The following is a 16,310-nucleotide window of genomic DNA, read 5'->3' as shown; positions in this document are numbered from 1 at the left end:
AAAAATGTTGAACCCGTGTATCACTATGACGTCATCTTTTCGCGACGAACGTGTCGGCCAATTCAGCGCATGCGCATTCGAACCGCTTTTGTTGTTTCATTCCAGTATGGCGCTTAGCAAAACATTTGGGCAAAAACCTGTCAAATTCCAGCTGGAAGATGATGGGGATTTTTATATGATCGGCTCGGAGGTGGGTGTGTCTACATTTTATCCCCTTCTGCTCCATCTTCACCGCAGGGTTTTATTTTTTTTCAACTTCTCGTCGGATATTAGCTCGACCGCTAACGTTGCTAAGCGAAGTTGAGCGCATTTGAAAGTACTATATCATAAAGGCTATTCTTTCTAAAAAAAAAAAAAAGTATTAGCACTTGCTTTAGCTTTGAGAGCGCTGCTACTTCATCCATTATGTTCATGTCGTGCTCGGGGTTTCCAGTCTACTCTTTGTGGACGAGCGTGTGTTGATTTGAATGAGTTAGCATGCTAACCTTGTAGCTTCAAATACGCTCTACCAAAATGCGGAAAGAATTTGGAACTAGGGAGTCAAACCGGGTTGGTTGTGATTTTAAATTTGTCTTGTCTTTCAAGGTTTGAAACAAGGGGTAGAGTCTCAAACTAGCAAATTCAGGCCTCAACTTGGGTTTCAATTTTAAGATTGTGCAAGGGTTGGCTTTTAAATGATGGTTTTAAATGTTAAGGGCTGGCTTCAAAGTGCAGTTTTAAGTTATTGTCAAGGAGCATGGTGTTAAGTCCACAATATTTTTTTCCAGGCCGATCCTGACGTTTAACAGAATTAAATTGTGATTGTTTAGCCAATTGACCAAATATGTCATGAATGAAATTACTTTATTTTTTAACTGTGATGTGATGCGTTGTGTTCAGGTGGGCAACTACTTGCGCATGTTCAGGGGATCCCTGTACAAGCGCTATCCGTCCCTGTGGAGGAAGTTGGCGTCGGTAGAGGAGCGCAAGAAGATTGTGGAGTCATCGCACGGTCAGTTTATCGGCTCGGGCGGGGGCGTAGCCCGGGCATCGGCGCCGGTCAATCACGAGGCCTCGTCGGCCGTCTACTGCCTTCAGATCACGGCTACACGCAGCTAGCCACCAGCGTGACGCTGCTCAAGGCCAGCGAGGTGGAAGAGATTCTGGACGGCAACGACGACAAGTACAAAGCCGTCTCCATAAGCACCGAGCCTCCCGCATACTTGAGGTACGACGCCAAAACTGGGGTTGCAGTTTTAAAAGTACTCAATCTGGAGTTAGGGTTTTAAATCAGGTTGTCCAATTAGACTTTCAAGTCTGGGTTAGGAATGCAAATTAAGGATTGTAGTCTGTTTTGGAAAGAAGCCTGGGTTCTTGTTTTCAACTGAGCGTTTGGGTTTTCAAACACAAGTTGGACTTTTGCGGCTAAATAAAAGCTCATAACTAAAGTTTCATGGCAGGTTTAATATTTCAGGAAGAATTAGGATTTCCAGATGGGGGTTGGGCTCCAAATTAGGGTTGAGAGTTTCAGTCAAGATTAAGATTGCAATCTAGTGTTTGGCTCAAAGTATGTTTTGGACAATGGTGGCTCAGTGTTTTGCTGAGCATTAATTTCCTACTTTCCCCGCGGTCTTTGAACGGGACTTTTGTCTTGCGAGCAAAGTGCGCCCTCGTGTGGCTGAGTGGCGAACGACGGGCACTATACAATAACATGTTTGTGCGCGTGTGTAACAATTGTCAACACAGGGAACAGAAGGCCAAGAGGAACAGCCAGTGGGTTCCCACGCTGCCCAACAGCTCCCACCACCTGGACGCCGTACCCTGCTCCACCACCATCAACCGCACCCGTCTAGGTCGAGACAAGAAGAGGACATTCCCGCTCTGGTCAGGCTCCAACACTAGAACATTCTATGCATGCGAATCAGTGTGTGTGTTAATACAATTTCATGCGCGCGTGGTTCAGCTTTGATGACCATGACCCGGCGGTGATCCACGAGAACGCCACGCAGTCTGAAGTGCTGGTGCCCATCCGTCTGGACATGGAAATCGAAGGCCAGAAGCTTCGAGACGCCTTTACGTGGAATATGAATGGCATGTCGCACGTGCACACACAACAACACGAATGTTAGGCGAGGGTTCGGCTTTCAAGCAAAACTTGTTGGGGTATCAAAGTAGGTCTTAGTTTCAAGTATGTGATTGCAACTCAAATCAAGTTGCGCCTCAAAATTCTAGAGCTAGGCTTTCAAGTTAGCAAGCTCATGCTAACTCAATTCAAATGTGGCTTTGCGCTTTTGTGTTAGCCTTGCAAACGGTGGACTGGCTTGCGGATGGTTTAGAAGATTTCAGTTTGGAGTCACGTCTGGGTTTGGCCCTTATCCTAAAAATGTCGATGCGGCTCGCAGAGAAACTGATGACTCCCGAGATGTTTTCGGAGATCCTGTGCGACGACCTGGACCTCAACCCTTTGGCTTTCGTGCCCGCCATCGCTTCCGCCATTCGCCAGCAGATGGAGTCGTACCCCACTGACAGCATCCTGGATGAGCAGACGGACCAGAGGGTCATCATAAAGGTACATCGCCCGCCCGCCTGCCATCTTCTTTCCGTGCTTAATGGCTGCCTCCCTCCCTTGCCGCCACCTCCAGCTCAACATCCACGTGGGCAACATCTCCCTGGTGGACCAGTTTGAGTGGGACATGTCGGAAAGGGACAACTCCCCGGAGAAGTTTGCGCTCAAGCTGTGCTCAGAGTTGGGTCTGGGAGGCGAGTTCGTCACCACCATCGCATACAGCATCAGGGGGCAGCTCAGCTGGCACCAGAGGACGTACGCCTTCAGGTAGGCCAAAGGCACCGCCGTCAGGGCCTCGCCAGACGCCTGACCTTTACCGCTCCGTCCACGCAGCGAGAACCCGCTCCCCACGGTGGAGATTGCCATCAGGAACACGGGTGACGCTGACCAGTGGTGCCCCTTGCTGGAGACGCTGACGGACGCTGAGATGGAGAAGAAGATCAGAGACCAAGACAGAAACACCAGGTGGGGGTCACAAGTAGAAAAGTGAAAAGACCAATCAAGGAGGAGTAAAAGAGTGTACAAGTTTGGCCAAGGTGCTACCTGTATTTTGTTCTTCTCTTTTCAGGCGAATGAGGCGACTCGCCAACACGGCGCCGGCCTGGTAGAGGAACATGCTTTATCGTCGGCAAAAACAACAATAGCGTCATGAGGGCACACACATGCACACACACACACACACACACACAAAGAGCAAGAAGTCAGATAATATATTTATGTTGTATTTGTCCTCTTTTGTACGTTTTAATGATTCTTACAAAATAAACCAAAATCAACAAATGTTTTTCTCGTCAATACTTGAAACTCAGGAGGCGGCCATTTTTTCTTTTCCTGCTTGACACTAATTTCAAAATTCTGAGCTGGGGTGAAGGTTTCAAATTAGGGCTTCAACCCAGGGTTAAGGTTTCAAATTAGGGTTTGAAACTAGGATTGAGAATTTTGTGTAGGGTTTCAAAGTCAGGGTTGGGGTTTTCAATTAAGGTTTCAAACTAGGGTTAGGTTAGGTTTCAAATTAGGGGTTTTAAACAGGTAGGGTTTTAAAGTAAGATTAGAGTTTGGACATGACTATGAATAAGGTTTCAAATTAGGGTTTCAAACAGGTTAGGGTTTTAAACTAGGGCGAGGGTTTCAAAGTAAGATTAAAATGTCAAATTAGGGATAAGGATTCAAATTAAGGTTTCAGATAAATTAGGGTTTCAAATTATTGGTCGGCTTGTATAGTAGGGTTTTACTAAGATTAATATTTCAAATTAGACTTCCTGTTTGTAACTGTCGTGATTTAATATACCCATGTTTGTTTATCTTATGTTGTGCAACGTGTGTACATTTTTTAAACACTCACATTCGTTTGGGTTATTACGCCTCCTACTGTTCAGTTTGAGGATTGCATCATGTGGCAGGAAGCGGTTAAAATTGTTTGGGTAATTGCGACAGGCGTGTGAGGAGAAGGACGGAAGCGTAAGATGCATGCACATGCAAACAATTTGGATTACTATTATTTGCTCCTGGATTGCTGTTTGCAAGGCGAAACGGTAAGAGTCCATATTTCATCTGTGTCGTGTTGTGCTTTGTGTCATTATGTATTTTTGTTCTAGTTTTAGTCGACACACAAGATTTGGGTTTCAAAAAGGGTTGATGTTGAAGTTGTTAAGTTCAAACTATGGTTAGGATTCCATAGTAGGGTTTAAAACAAGGAATGAGGCTTTAAAGTAGAGTTTTGAATTAGAATGTGAGTTTCGAAGAACAATTGGGGTTTCAAAATAAGGGTTAGGGTTCAAAGTAGTGTTTAAAATAGTGTTAAGGTTCAAAAGTAGGGTTCTGAAGTAGGATTAGTGTTGCAAAATAGGGTTAGGGCTTCAACCGAGGTTTTAAAATAGTTTAAAACAAAGGATTAAGGTAGAATTTCAAAGTAGGGTTAGTTTTTTAAAGTAGGGTTTCCAAGTAGGGTTACAAATTAAAGTTTCAAGCCAAAATATTTAGTTTCAAAGTTGAGTTTTATTTTGAAAAACTGTTGAAAAACATCCTAAACGTGTTTACGATTAAGTAGCAAAATTAGTAAAAAAAAAGAAAATTATATTTACAAAAAACGTTTGTGTATAAATATACAATATCATTACGACAATGATCATAAATTGTACCTTAATTGTTAATGGGTAAATTCATAACATGTGACTCTTGCGTAACAACTGCTCGTCAGTGACCTGCACAGACAAACACGGCGATCCCCGAACATGTCACGGCGAGGCTAAGCGGTCCGACTTGACCCCGGAAACCGATGGAAGTGCGTTTGGCTTGCAGACGGCGTCAAATGCAGCCTTTGGACATCAATGTGGGAGCGCCTGGGGTCGGGCGATTGGGAGGCGGCAGCCTGATGGCGGTCACACGTTTCGACAGCCGAAGAAGTCGACGCCCACATAGCGGGGGTAACCCTCCAGCGAGTTCATCGCCACTGGGTCGAATTTCCAGTACTGTCGTCCGCGGATGAAGTGAGCGTAGCCTGTCGAACAACATTTAGTTCTTAGCGTTACACACCGCTCCAAATACGAGCATCTTTAGGGCATTAAAATTCAAACGGCAATACAAGGCATCGTCGTTTCAAAACCGATTGTAAGGCATTACACGGAAAGAATGAGCATTTTGCTTTTTCTCATTGAATTGGGAACTGTTATCGGAATCCAGTTATCAACAGTGATGTCATAGCACCGCGCAAAGTTTCTCGGCAATGGCGCTATTGACTTAGCCTTGTTGTTTCCTAACGAATTGTAACCCAATCAAAGTACCAATCTCGTTTCACGCGCTAAATAGTGTTGGCGTTTTTTAACAACATAGAACTCATCCAAAAACTACGTGCGTATGGTCCTGAACATTTGTACTGCAACATGACTCAGGCCTAACATTTAGCTTGTACCGTAAGCATCTCGGAAGGTAGCGTCCACGTCGGCGGGGATGCCGCGCCAGTCGCTCATGGCTCGCGGGTATGGCGATTCCAGGCGGTTGTGTTGCGGGCTAAAGCGCCAGTAGTTGCCCGAGCCGAACACGTAGGTGTTGAAGTCCGGGTCGTCACCCCAGCGCAGCGTCGCCCGGACGCCCGCCTCGGGCAGCCCAAGGGCCCGTATGGACTCGGGCCCACGCACTTGCATCTGGGCGTCGAACACCCAGTAGTTGTCACCTACAAGAAGAGAAAATATCCTTGAACGAAATTTCAAAACCGTTTATTGGCCCTGGAATGAGCAGGTTCACAAACCAAAAATGCGCTATATTCTGTTTTAGTTATTTGAATTATAATATTTAAACTGTATTTCATGTCAGTTAAAGGTTTCTTACAACGGCATGAATTGATTAAAGCGTACCTTGAAAGAACCAAATGTTGCCTGCGTTGTCTTCGAAGGCGGCGTCTACATTGTTGCGAATCCCTCGCCAGTGCCGTGACGCTAAGGCGGGATAGCCGCTTTCAAGATGGCCGTCACGGATGCGCCACACGTATCCCGACTTGAAGAAGAAAAGCTCGCCACGGATCATTGACGCCGCGTCGAAATCCGTCTGGCACGCGTCGGGCTAAACAAAACACATCAAACTGTAAAATGCAGCCGACGTACATTTATTAGCATGTATACCTCCGCGGCTGGCAAACTGTTAGCATGGCTAACCTTCAATGTTTGTGAGTAAAGCTGAAGTAATATATTTGGCTAACTATTTGTTTAATAACATGCTTGCCAGTGTGGCTAACGTTCTATTTATACCTGCACAATGAATATTCATTAGCCTGTTAACTAGCCAACGTGCTATATTCAATAGCATGTCTATCAGGCTAACATATTTACTAGCGCGCATACTTGCCTTGCTACTTGTTTACGTATTAGCATGTTTACTTGTCATTCCAGCTTTAGTTTACCTGAGGGGTCCTGCAATAGCGTGTATCTTAGCATATTGCTAACGCAGCAAGGTAAAGGTAAATCGACTCACAAGCGGGAGGATCTCGTTTGTCTCGGGATGGGACTGTGCCGGAGGCGGCAGCGGTGTAGTGGGCAGCAGTGTGGGGTGTGTCCGGAGTCGCGTTCCATACAAGTACTGAATGCCGCGCCGATCGTCAAGGCTCAGCCTGAGCGGGTACGAGAAAGAGTAGTAGGCGGACATGATGGCTCCAGGCTCCTTCGAGTGAAGCAGGCCCAGGACGTGGCCAAACTCATGAGCCGCCACCTGGAGTAGGTCCGTACCTAAGAAAAGACGTATGACTGTTAGTGTCATTGTATGGTGGTTGTTAGCATGATGATCATTAGCATGATGATCATTAGCATGACTAATGTTGCTGCTGTTTGTTTGACCCATGTGGTTTCCGAGTGTCCAGGCCTCGTCGTAGTCAAAGTGGACATCTCCTTGTCGACGTGTTTTGGGGAAGAAGGCGTGAGCCAGGATACCACCCGGGCCATCGAATGGGAGGTTGTCATCGTGCCAGTATCTGTGGGTTAGCAAAACAACAAAAAAGTTTAAGGTTTTATCTGTATTTAAAGGATGTCACAATTATACAGGAATTTGATTTATATTAAGAGAAAAAAATTATAAGAAAAACTGAACTAACAGCAGTTATTTTGTTTGTTTGGGGAAACTGAATTCTATCACAAAATCTATTTTTTGGGTTAAAATAATAATAAAAAAAAAAAGAATTATCTTATACCAAAAATATTCAATATTCAGAGTAAAATAATAATCATGATTGAATGAGAATTAAGTTGTAATTAAGGTAAACATTTTAAAACATCGCTTGTCCACATTGGTTTGCTGGGAAATCACAATTGCTCCGATACCTGGTGAAGTCGATGCGGATGTCGGCTTTACCGACGTGGATCTCGGTGAAAGTGAGCGGCGTCACGTCGCTCCAAATCTTCAGAGCTTCACGAAACACGTGTCGCACTTTCTCCTCGTCCATCTGCCACGGGAAGCGCATGATCCTGAAAAAACAGCCACCATCGTATTTTTCATTCGACTAGCCACAATTTATTCGCAGTTATTATGAGTCCTAATAATACTTAGCATTATTACATTATTCACGTTGGCATAAAATAATTTGTTGGGACTTTGCAAAAATTCACAAGTAGTTTTATGATGGAAAAATGATGAGTTTATTGAAACGCACTGTTGAACTTGGGGTCTAGTTTCCTGACTGCTAACAATTCACTCACTTCGTTGTTCATCTTTGCTAACGTACTGCTAACTCGTAGTCTCACTCGCCTTCAAACTTGCCATCCAACGGTAACTCGCTAACTTGACGGCTAACTTTTTAGCTACCGTCTTAACTTGATGCCAAACTAAGTGGTGTCGAACTAAAATCTCCACCGCCCGATTAGACATGAAGAGCATGTGCTTGTGTTTAGCATGTTAGTGTATCAAACCTGTATGTGAGGTTGTTCTTGTCCAGGCGTCCCCCGTAGAGGACAAAGCGCCTGCGCCGGTACCCTGGTGGTAGGAGACGTCTCCGCTGACCACCAGGAAAGTCGGGAACTCCGCAACGGGGACGCTTCCCTGGCTTCCGAGTGCCGTTTGACACCACGACATCCTTGAGGAGATTGTGGACCTGAGGGAGCTTGACTCGCTTCTTCAGCTCAGGAAATTTGGTAGAGACCTGCGACCATGAGTTGGAGCCAGTTAGTGCTAAGAAAGCGGGTTATGGAAATTATGGAATGATCTTGGCGGGTTTGAAAGATGAACTCAAAGATCACACTAAGAAAGTATTTGATGCTGAAACAAAAATGCAGAACATCATCACAGATCCGTTTGGGCTGACTCAGCTGCTGTTTGTCTGTGTTTGACAATGGCGCAGCGCCAGGTAACCATTAACCTGACACTTTCTGCCGAGTGAGCAAACACGGAAAAGAGCGGCTGTCTTTTTTTAATCGTGTTTCAGCATGCGAGTTGCAAAACATCCAGTCTGCGGAGAGAGATGCGGCGGTAAGCAAGTCCGCACACGAATGAATTGCAAGTCTTGAGGGGCACCTGAAATAAGGTCACATGCTTGGATCTTGGATGATGCTGCGGCTGGAAAGTCAAAATTTAAGATTGAAATAATTGATTCTGAGAACAGACATCGCTACCTTTTACACACCTAGCGCGGGCTAGCTAGATCAATGGCCACAATGTCATATGCCTTATTAGTTTCTGAATCGGAGTCTTTACATTTTTAAAAACTCAAGAAATCATCCAAATATTCTTTGAAAAACCCCAAAATATAAGACAAAAACTGCACAATTATCACAAATGATTATACAAATACATATTAAAAGTAACAGAAAATCAGACAAAAAATATAAAGTCTTTAAAACACAAAAAGTAAGAATAACTATTTGTAAAAAATAAAATAAAAAAGAATGACACAAACGTGTCCGTTAGCAAGCAACGATAATAATTTGACAGCCAGGGAAAGCCGGCGTGTGTTGTAACCGGAGGCGGCGTGTAACGTTGCTGCGCAAGGCGTGCACGGGCCTGTCAACACGCGGCAGACATAACAGGACAGGGACAGCGCGAGCGCCCCAATAACACACTCCGGGAAAACAACCGGTTGTAACACTTTTTTTTCTGTCATTTAACACAAAAAAAAACATAGGTTGTGATTTAAATGTCACGAAACTTATGAGCAATTGTTAGCCTGATCGCATAACCATTTCCGACTTACTGTCACCGAGGATGTGCGGTCAGGGGAGGCAGGGGAGGCTCTGCCTCACCTGTCATCGTGCCAAGTAAAAATAAAATGAATATTTGTCAATTGATCTCTATATAGAACTAATCCTGAACATTTGTATAGTCAAAATTGCTGAAATTGGATGTTTCCTGTTCAAATACAAAGGTCAAACGCTTTTACTTTTTTGCTACATACAGTAAAAGGGCACAGGTTGAGGCAGATAGTACTCTGCCGCACTGAAGGGGGCGTACGTGAGTCAACAGGTGATAAATGCTGCTCCATTTGTTTCTGGAGGTAGACGAGACAGTGGATGTCACAAATAAAACACAGATGTCTGTTTTTTTTGCGCTAGGTTAGCTAAAAGTGAAGTGAAGGAGGCATTTTTGGAAGTGATGATAGACAAGACCCTGCTGTAGCTTCGTATTTTTTGGGCGTGTTGGAGAAATGCAGTTGTGAAAAGCTAGTTGCTCAAACTTATGACAGAAAGAAATTAAAGAAAAGGAGCCTAAACTAAAGGAAAATAAGGATTGTTACAACAAAATAACAGATTTTTGTGGGGAAGGATAGGCGCATGGACTTTATCTACAAATAAAGGTAAGGCCACAAACTGTATGCGTGTGCGTGTTTGTGCGCGCACGCGCACCCGATTGAATAAGCGATCCTTTTGGGTTTATTAACTTGTAAATCTGATTCTTAAAGAGTCAGTGCCTCACCAACCATGAACCTCACCGCACGTCACTGAAGTCATGTCAGGTCCAAAACAACAACTCACCGGTGTCGCTTTGTGGTGGTGGCCAGTGACAACGGGCTGGCGCACGGCGGCAGCGCGCGCGTACTCGGGCCCGAGCACGGCGAGCGTGAGGATGAGGAGCCAGCGGCAGAGGAGGGCGCCGGACGCGTGCGCGCTCGTCCGCATATTGGCTGGCTGCTGCTCGTCGTGACGCGCGCTTGGCTGCCGCTTCAAGTCGTCCGCTGCAAACTTACTTCGCTTTAAATACCGCCTCGATGCTTCTTTGTTCTCCACGGGCCACCGTATACACACACAAACTCACAAGCTGCGCGTTTGTTGGTCGACACCACGTGACTGTTAACCCCCTGCGTGCCTCATACTTTGACTTTGAAGTCCAACGCAACTTTAGCAATATTTGACTTGGGGCCCATCATGGAGAACCCCTCAAAAGAACACACAGAATGGAGAAAAAATTAACTACAAATGACTATTGTGTGACAAACTTTGGTTTCATAATGTCATGTAGGCAACACCTAACTTTATTGAGATAATTTTGCGAGGGAAAATTCGAACTGCCCTTTAAGACCACTGAAATTTGAGTGCAAACTCACACAAAATATTGCACAATAAGATGTGTGCAATGTCTTGCAGACTTCTTGATGTGGGTTAGTGCCATGATCCTGTTTCCATCAGGGGAACTTTTATTTTTGCAGCTGGGACTTAAAAGCCCTTCTAAAGAGGGTCCGAGGAGTAAGGGGGGGGGACGGGGTTCAAGGGGAACCACCTCAAGCAGGAAAAAGGGGGGGGGGGAAATCCTTTCTGTGAATCACATTGAGATCATTAGTGAAATTGCAAGTGCTAATAATTGACGTGGACGCTCAGCTTTCATGAGCAAACATGAGAAGGAGCCGCCAATAAAAACTGGCAAGAACCGTCGACCCAGGAAAGAAAATAAATATTTAAATCCTCACAACAATAGAGTAAGTCTTGACAAGGAGTAATAAAATGTATCGGAAATTGAAACTCAATTTTAATCAGAAAACTAGCAACAACTTTATTGCAATGATAAAAAAAACAATTAGAAAAAAACTATCCTCAAAGCTAGTTTGAATTAGCAACATGAAATTTGATGAATAGTCCCATTAAAAGTCTGAAGAATCTAGACTTGATGTTCACCGCGGGACATTTGTGTTCCATACTCAAAAGTCCAATGAAGAAGCGTGTTTTTCAGTCTTAATGACGTGAAAACGCACATACATTGCACACATGTCTCCAACTACTTTTCTTTATGAGGCAGTGAAATCAAGGCTTCCAGCACACGACAGACCGATCTCCATTAAGAGAGAAGCCAGCTTAGGCTTCTGGAATGACGAGACTTGGAACGAGAAACAAAGCAGGAGCTGAAAGGACGCAACACAGATCCCCTTTCATTAGCAGTGTAGGAGTTAAGAAGCCATAATGGAGAAGACAGAGAAAGTCGGCCATTTTGGTTTGAAGTTACCGTTTGAGGGTTAATTAATTAAACAATCTTTAACATGACATGTACCGCTTCAACTCTGTACATGTTTATCAATCATGTAGGCGTCTGTTCAAAGCTCAACGTCAGCATGATAACATGTACTCATTACTTTATTCAGTACAGCAATAAAAGACATGGAGTGATGCCTCCGAGCAAACTTCTGACCTACTTTGTCGTGAAATTCTAGTAAAATAATATATAGATAACGTGATGTGGTTGTTTTTATGGCCACATTCCTATACCGCATTTATTGCCACGGCTAATGTACAAAGCATTGACATTATGCCGAGGTCAAATTCCACAAGGATGGCTGACATTCAATGCAGATTTTTTTTCTTTGTTCAGATTTTTGGCAGGTAAAGCTGTTCACCTAGTAAAATAAATGCCCTGCATATGTTGTTGATGTTTCAATTGTTGGTAAAGGAGTAACTTATCTTATATCAGAGGCCCGCACAAATACCACCGAAGCGGCCCGCATCCGCTAAAAGATGACATTGTCCGTAATCTCAACGACGATAACATCAATGACATACAAATGGCAAAAAGGTTGCCTACGAGGTGTGCTGGGGGGGCAGCGTCAAGAAGAGGGATGCAAGTAGGATGACTTTCCATGAAGCACAAAACTTCAATGAACTGTTTTCTGGGGTTTGTGGGTGGTCCTGAGGTGCAAGGTCAAAGGTCACAAGTGAACTGGCCGTCGTGTGTCCGCTGATGATGCATTGTGAGACAACGGCAGCGGCAGAATCAAGCTTCCTATCTTGAAGAAGCATCAGCAAAGTTTTTGGAGTTGATGTCAGCATAGTTTTTTTTTTTTTTTTTTGCAAACAAAGAGCATGTGTGCGTGTGTATGTGTGTGCGTCTTAATGGGAAGCAGACGCCAGGATTTGTGTGTGCGTGCGTGCCGAAGGTATTAAGCGACATCCTCGGCTTCTGATGGGACCCCATTTGATCGCTTGCCACTGTTTGCAAGCTAATGAGGTGACGGCGTTGAATTCAAAGCAACTTCTTTGTGGTCACGGTGCGATTATTGAAGATTTGTTAGCTCGTTTTTCTGCAGATTATTTAGAAAATCTGAGCTATGTTAAAAGAGAGTCTTAGTATTAGCAACAAACAATCCATGGCGGTCTTTTTTCTGAACAATAAATTATCGACTGATTATGATATCTATTGGACCAGTTTTCTCTTTCTATATTTGGCTTTTTTTTAAAAAAAAATTTAAGTTAATCCATTGTTGTAGCCAAGAGCGCTGGGTTAGCATTTGCATCGATAAAGTTTTGACACCATTTTTTTTTTTTTACGTTCTATTTGTCAGGTTACTAATTAAATCAGTCACGCGCAACTTTCCGCCATTTTCTCGTCACCTTCCCGCCGCGTTGAGATACTTCGTCTGTCAACAGAACTCACGAAGCCATCAACAAGAGCGAGGGCGCTCTCTAGTGGCCGTTAGCAGCAGCGCAAACAAAACACGTCGACAAAGCAGAAGTTCTCTGACTGTGACATCGCATCTCTTGTTCAAAGCAATTAGGTCACGTTCTAATCTGACGTGCGGGGGAAAACCGGTATTTGAATTCGATTTAAACACCCGTTCAGGCGAGTGCCGGAGTTAAAGTTGAGTTTTCTGTAATGTGCCTGAAGGCATCACCTCCCAGCTTCTTGCCCCTTGCCTGTCACAACTCAAGTGTTCATTTTATAAAAGATTCAAATGAAAGAAGCAAAATAAATAAACATTAAATAAACCATTAACCATGGCGGATGAAATCACCGAGATTTTGGACACGGACAAGTTGTTTCTAAAACAAATACGATATTTGGAGGAGCAGCTGGAGAAGTAAGATAATTGTTAGACAACAATGCTAGCTTGCGAGGTAGCTTGATAGCCTTTATGTGCTGTTTTTATCAATAATTTACTATAAATAAAAAGGAACAATGGTTATAAAATCAGGATAGTGGCTTAATTTTTTGGGGGGGTTATATGTAGGTTACAAATCCAGAAAACAGTCGGAGGTCAGCAACCAACAATTATTTTAAGAAATTAATCAGTTGATTTTTCAAAATTGATCAAACTGGATTTAGGGAAAAATTGACGGTGCAAAACGTGCACAAACATAAAATGGTTAAGATTCGGTTCTTGGTTTGGGCTGTAACGTGTTGGAAAATGGATCATTTCTAAATGAAATTAGATGTTTGCAAATGACCTATTTTGATTTTACACAAAAAGTAGCCATTTCTTAAATGGCGTTTTTATCCATTCTTACATCTTAGTGATGCTGTGAAACGCCATTCGTCACGGCAAAGTACTTTTCCAGTTGAAAGTCCCAACAAACAAACCAAGAATGCACGGAATACAGTACCCGGATTTTGTTCCTGTCTGATAGCTTAAACCAAGTGCCTCGGTTGGTAACTTCTGAATGCTCGGCTAGGAAAATTCCAATTTCCATAAAGACTTGCATTCTTAGGAAGAACCTATGTTCAGAGGAAGACCGTTCTTGGCAAGTTCATGTCTTTCGCGTTCCTCATAATGTGAAACAGTCAGCCTGTTTGCTTTTATGGAGGACTACAGAAATCTGGGTATATCTACTGATGAGAGTTTGGAATGAAGATGACTTGGACAAGTTCTACAAGATCTCTAGAGGATTAATCTATTTAATTTGATGTTGAGATTAGTTGTTGGTGTTAGTTGATTAGTTGTCGCACCTCAAGTTAGGTACAGAGCATTGATCGAATTAGCATTAGAACAGGTTAGCATCTTAAAAGCCTTTGTGTACGTAGCGGCTCATCCAGGTTTGTATTTTCTCACAGATGCCAGACCAAATGCGAAGAGCTGGAGAACCAAGTCCAAGACCTGCTGTACGAGCAGCGGGTGTTGCGCAAGGACAAGGCGGACGTGACACGCTACCTGAAGCGCTCGCTGGACGCTAAAGACAAGAAAGTGGAGATGCTGATGGAGCAGGTGGAGAGCCAGCAGGAGGCGGCGGAGCGTCAAAAAGAATGTATGGAGCAGCTGGAGGCCACGGTACAGCAGCTGGAGGAGCGCATCCAGGAGCTCAACAGTGAAATCTGCACGCAAGGTCGGAGCGCAGTAACATACAATGGAAACTAGCTAGCTATCTTGTACAAAAGACAAATGTTGTTTCTTCTCGCCCTTCTCAGTGGAGAAGCTGGAGGCTCAGGCCGGGCAGCTGGTGGCTCTGGAGGAGAAGCTGTTGAAGCAGAAGCAGGACCAGGAGGCCTCCGTCCGCCACCTCAAGGAGGAAGCCGAGCGAGACAAGACCAAGTAACGTCTCCTTCCTCCTCTTCCCCCCCTCCCTCAGCAGGGCGGAGTATGAATCTTGTTTTTCCGGCAGCATGATCGCCGAGACCATGAGGAACATGGAGGTGGTGTTTGAGGACAAGATGAGCAAGGTGCTGCAGCAGGAGCGGGAGGAGAACAGCGAGAAGATGCTTCAGCTGAAAAACATGCTGGGAGAAAACATGACCCTGTGGGAGGAGAAGGACGTAATGCAGAAGAGAGAGCTGGAACTCTACTGCGAGGTCAGCCGACTCCAAGAGGAGCTCGTCAAGAAGCCCAGACGCAAGCTCATCCGCAGGAAGGTCAGGACATACGCGTACACATGTACGTGGGTGACTCGGTACTAAGACTTCTTCTCCATGTTCTTCTTCACAGTGAGCAATCATGTCAAATGATCTTCTACTGAACTTTCAAAAAGAACCGTTAACCTGCTGGAGCAACAACAAAGTCGATGGCGTAACGACACGTCATGCTCACGGTGGCCTCCAGCAAGACAACGTTGCGAAAGAGCTGCACACGTTATCTCACTGCCTTCAAACTACAAAAGCGTCATGAAACGACTTGAAAAACTGTCATGGAAGCTCCATAAGTTCTCATAAAAACACCAGAAACTGTCAAGCTACTCAATTAGCTAGCTGATAGACAAAGCAACACAATGAAATACTACATCACACTAACACACACGCGATGGTGTGACATGGTGTAGAATGATTGTTGCTTAGAGTGAGACAAACACAAAGATTCCGGAATGTTCCGTAAATATTGAGGTATTTGGGAATTCGAATGATAAAACCACCCATCAGCTCCTTGCAAGCAAACAGAAAACCTTGCAAGATGCGAGTAGCTAGCTTCCAGTGCATAGCACGAGATGACACCTAACTACACGTATGACAATACACAACAAAATTAAAAACAACACAACAGATGATACAAAAAAAATGACATTACATTTTGCTAGATAACATTACACTCAATTACAATGAAAAAGGAGCTGCGGCTGAAGTTGGCTGTAAACACGCCCACAGTGGCGCAGCCTGCCCACTGATACGCTGGCCTGCGCTCATCTCGATATTTACCAAAACTTGCCTAACATCCAACAAGCCAGCGCTGGATCTACATGACAAAAATCCATGACACAACCTGACAAATTGTTTTACAGGTCACGAGCTGACAGGAGAGTATGATTAACTAAGCGGAGCACCAATCAGCAGCTTACTTAAGGCTCCGCCCCTTGAAATTTAATGCTGTGAATTGTTCATGTTTGACTCCCGGGAGAATCACAAGTATTTCCTCCACAATAACAGCCTGTCCTAACTTATTTTCCTCATTTTCATTCTTCTATGTGTGTGTGTGTGTGGAGTGCAATGTGATCAATATCTCCAGGGTGTTTTTCAAAACACAGTTAACTGAAAGCACATGTCAGTGTTTTGCCTGCCTCAGGGTAAGACTTTCAGAATTCAAAAGTTGACACAAAGTCAATCTAAGTTCGCCTATTAAAATGTCTCGTGTACAGTTTTTATGATCGTTTCATCCAGAAATTTCACCCAAGGTTTTGTT

At 44.2% G+C, this 16,310-nt stretch overlaps 3 protein-coding genes across 5 annotated transcripts; 2 read left to right on the top strand and 1 right to left on the bottom strand.

Moving 5' to 3' along the window:
• The first annotated feature begins 38 nt into the window (after positions 1–38).
• LOC125994127 (SWI/SNF-related matrix-associated actin-dependent regulator of chromatin subfamily B member 1) lies at positions 39–3,325 on the top strand. Its single transcript, XM_049763347.1, has 9 exons — positions 39–190; positions 880–991; positions 1,078–1,207; positions 1,726–1,863; positions 1,943–2,070; positions 2,382–2,548; positions 2,622–2,812; positions 2,879–3,010; positions 3,114–3,325. The coding sequence occupies exons 1-9, from the start codon at positions 107–109 to the stop codon at positions 3,151–3,153; spliced, it is 1,122 nt and encodes a 373-aa protein (XP_049619304.1). The 5' UTR covers positions 39–106; the 3' UTR covers positions 3,154–3,325.
• Positions 3,326–3,926: 601 nt separating this feature from the next.
• On the top strand, positions 3,927–16,263 carry cfap157 (cilia and flagella associated protein 157). 2 transcript variants are annotated; one of them, XM_049763421.2, is made up of 5 exons: positions 3,927–4,077; positions 14,264–14,532; positions 14,615–14,738; positions 14,809–15,055; positions 15,129–16,263. In XM_049763421.2, the coding sequence occupies exons 1-5, from the start codon at positions 4,013–4,015 to the stop codon at positions 15,129–15,131; spliced, it is 708 nt and encodes a 235-aa protein (XP_049619378.1). In that variant the 5' UTR covers positions 3,927–4,012; the 3' UTR covers positions 15,132–16,263. The 2 variants fall into 2 exon arrangements, with proteins under 2 accessions (XP_049619378.1, XP_049619377.1); XM_049763420.2 differs by lacking the exon at positions 3,927–4,077 and adding an exon at positions 12,953–13,292.
• mmp11a (matrix metallopeptidase 11a) lies at positions 4,521–10,293 on the bottom strand. Of its 2 annotated transcripts, XM_049763245.2 has the most exons (8): positions 9,988–10,290; positions 7,933–8,162; positions 7,348–7,491; positions 6,868–7,001; positions 6,509–6,759; positions 5,896–6,100; positions 5,454–5,714; positions 4,521–5,042 (listed from the first exon to the last, which is right to left on the bottom strand). In XM_049763245.2, exons 1-8 carry the CDS (start codon positions 10,129–10,131, stop codon positions 4,924–4,926), a joined length of 1,488 nt encoding a protein of 495 aa, XP_049619202.1. In that variant the 5' UTR covers positions 10,132–10,290; the 3' UTR covers positions 4,521–4,923. The 2 variants fall into 2 exon arrangements, with proteins under 2 accessions (XP_049619202.1, XP_049619201.1); XM_049763244.1 differs by having other exon boundaries at positions 6,509–7,001; positions 9,988–10,293.
• Positions 16,264–16,310: the final 47 nt, after the last annotated feature.

The sequence above is a fragment of the Syngnathus scovelli genome, chromosome 3, assembly GCF_024217435.2.
Source record: "Syngnathus scovelli strain Florida chromosome 3, RoL_Ssco_1.2, whole genome shotgun sequence".
In the NCBI taxonomy this organism is placed as follows: Eukaryota; Metazoa; Chordata; class Actinopteri; order Syngnathiformes; family Syngnathidae; genus Syngnathus; species Syngnathus scovelli.
This window is presented reverse-complemented; position numbering and strand designations above follow the sequence as displayed.

What these genes read in the sequence shown, in the direction of transcription:
- LOC125994127 (XM_049763347.1), top strand. Translation starts at nt 107, where the DNA reads ATGGCGCTTAGCAAAACATTTGGGCAAAAACCTGTCAAATTCCAGCTG. An exon ending in GAGCCTCCCGCATACTTGAG is followed by an intron (nt 1,208 to 1,725) that starts GTACGACGCCAA and finishes TTGTCAACACAG; the next exon opens with GGAACAGAAGGCCAAGAGGA. An exon ending in CTTTACGTGGAATATGAATG is followed by an intron (nt 2,071 to 2,381) that starts GCATGTCGCACG and finishes TGCGGCTCGCAG; the next exon opens with AGAAACTGATGACTCCCGAG.
- mmp11a (XM_049763244.1), bottom strand. Translation starts at nt 10,131, where the DNA reads ATGCGGACGAGCGCGCACGCGTCCGGCGCCCTCCTCTGCCGCTGGCTC. An exon ending in CAAACGAGATCCTCCCGCTT is followed by an intron (nt 6,101 to 6,508) that starts GTGAGTCGATTT and finishes TGTTTTGTTTAG; the next exon opens with CCCGACGCGTGCCAGACGGA. An exon ending in TACCTTCCGAGATGCTTACG is followed by an intron (nt 5,043 to 5,453) that starts GTACAAGCTAAA and finishes GTTGTTCGACAG; the next exon opens with GCTACGCTCACTTCATCCGC.
- cfap157 (XM_049763420.2), top strand. Translation starts at nt 13,210, where the DNA reads ATGGCGGATGAAATCACCGAGATTTTGGACACGGACAAGTTGTTTCTA. An exon ending in TTGGAGGAGCAGCTGGAGAA is followed by an intron (nt 13,293 to 14,263) that starts GTAAGATAATTG and finishes ATTTTCTCACAG; the next exon opens with ATGCCAGACCAAATGCGAAG. An exon ending in GCCGAGCGAGACAAGACCAA is followed by an intron (nt 14,739 to 14,808) that starts GTAACGTCTCCT and finishes TTTTTCCGGCAG; the next exon opens with CATGATCGCCGAGACCATGA.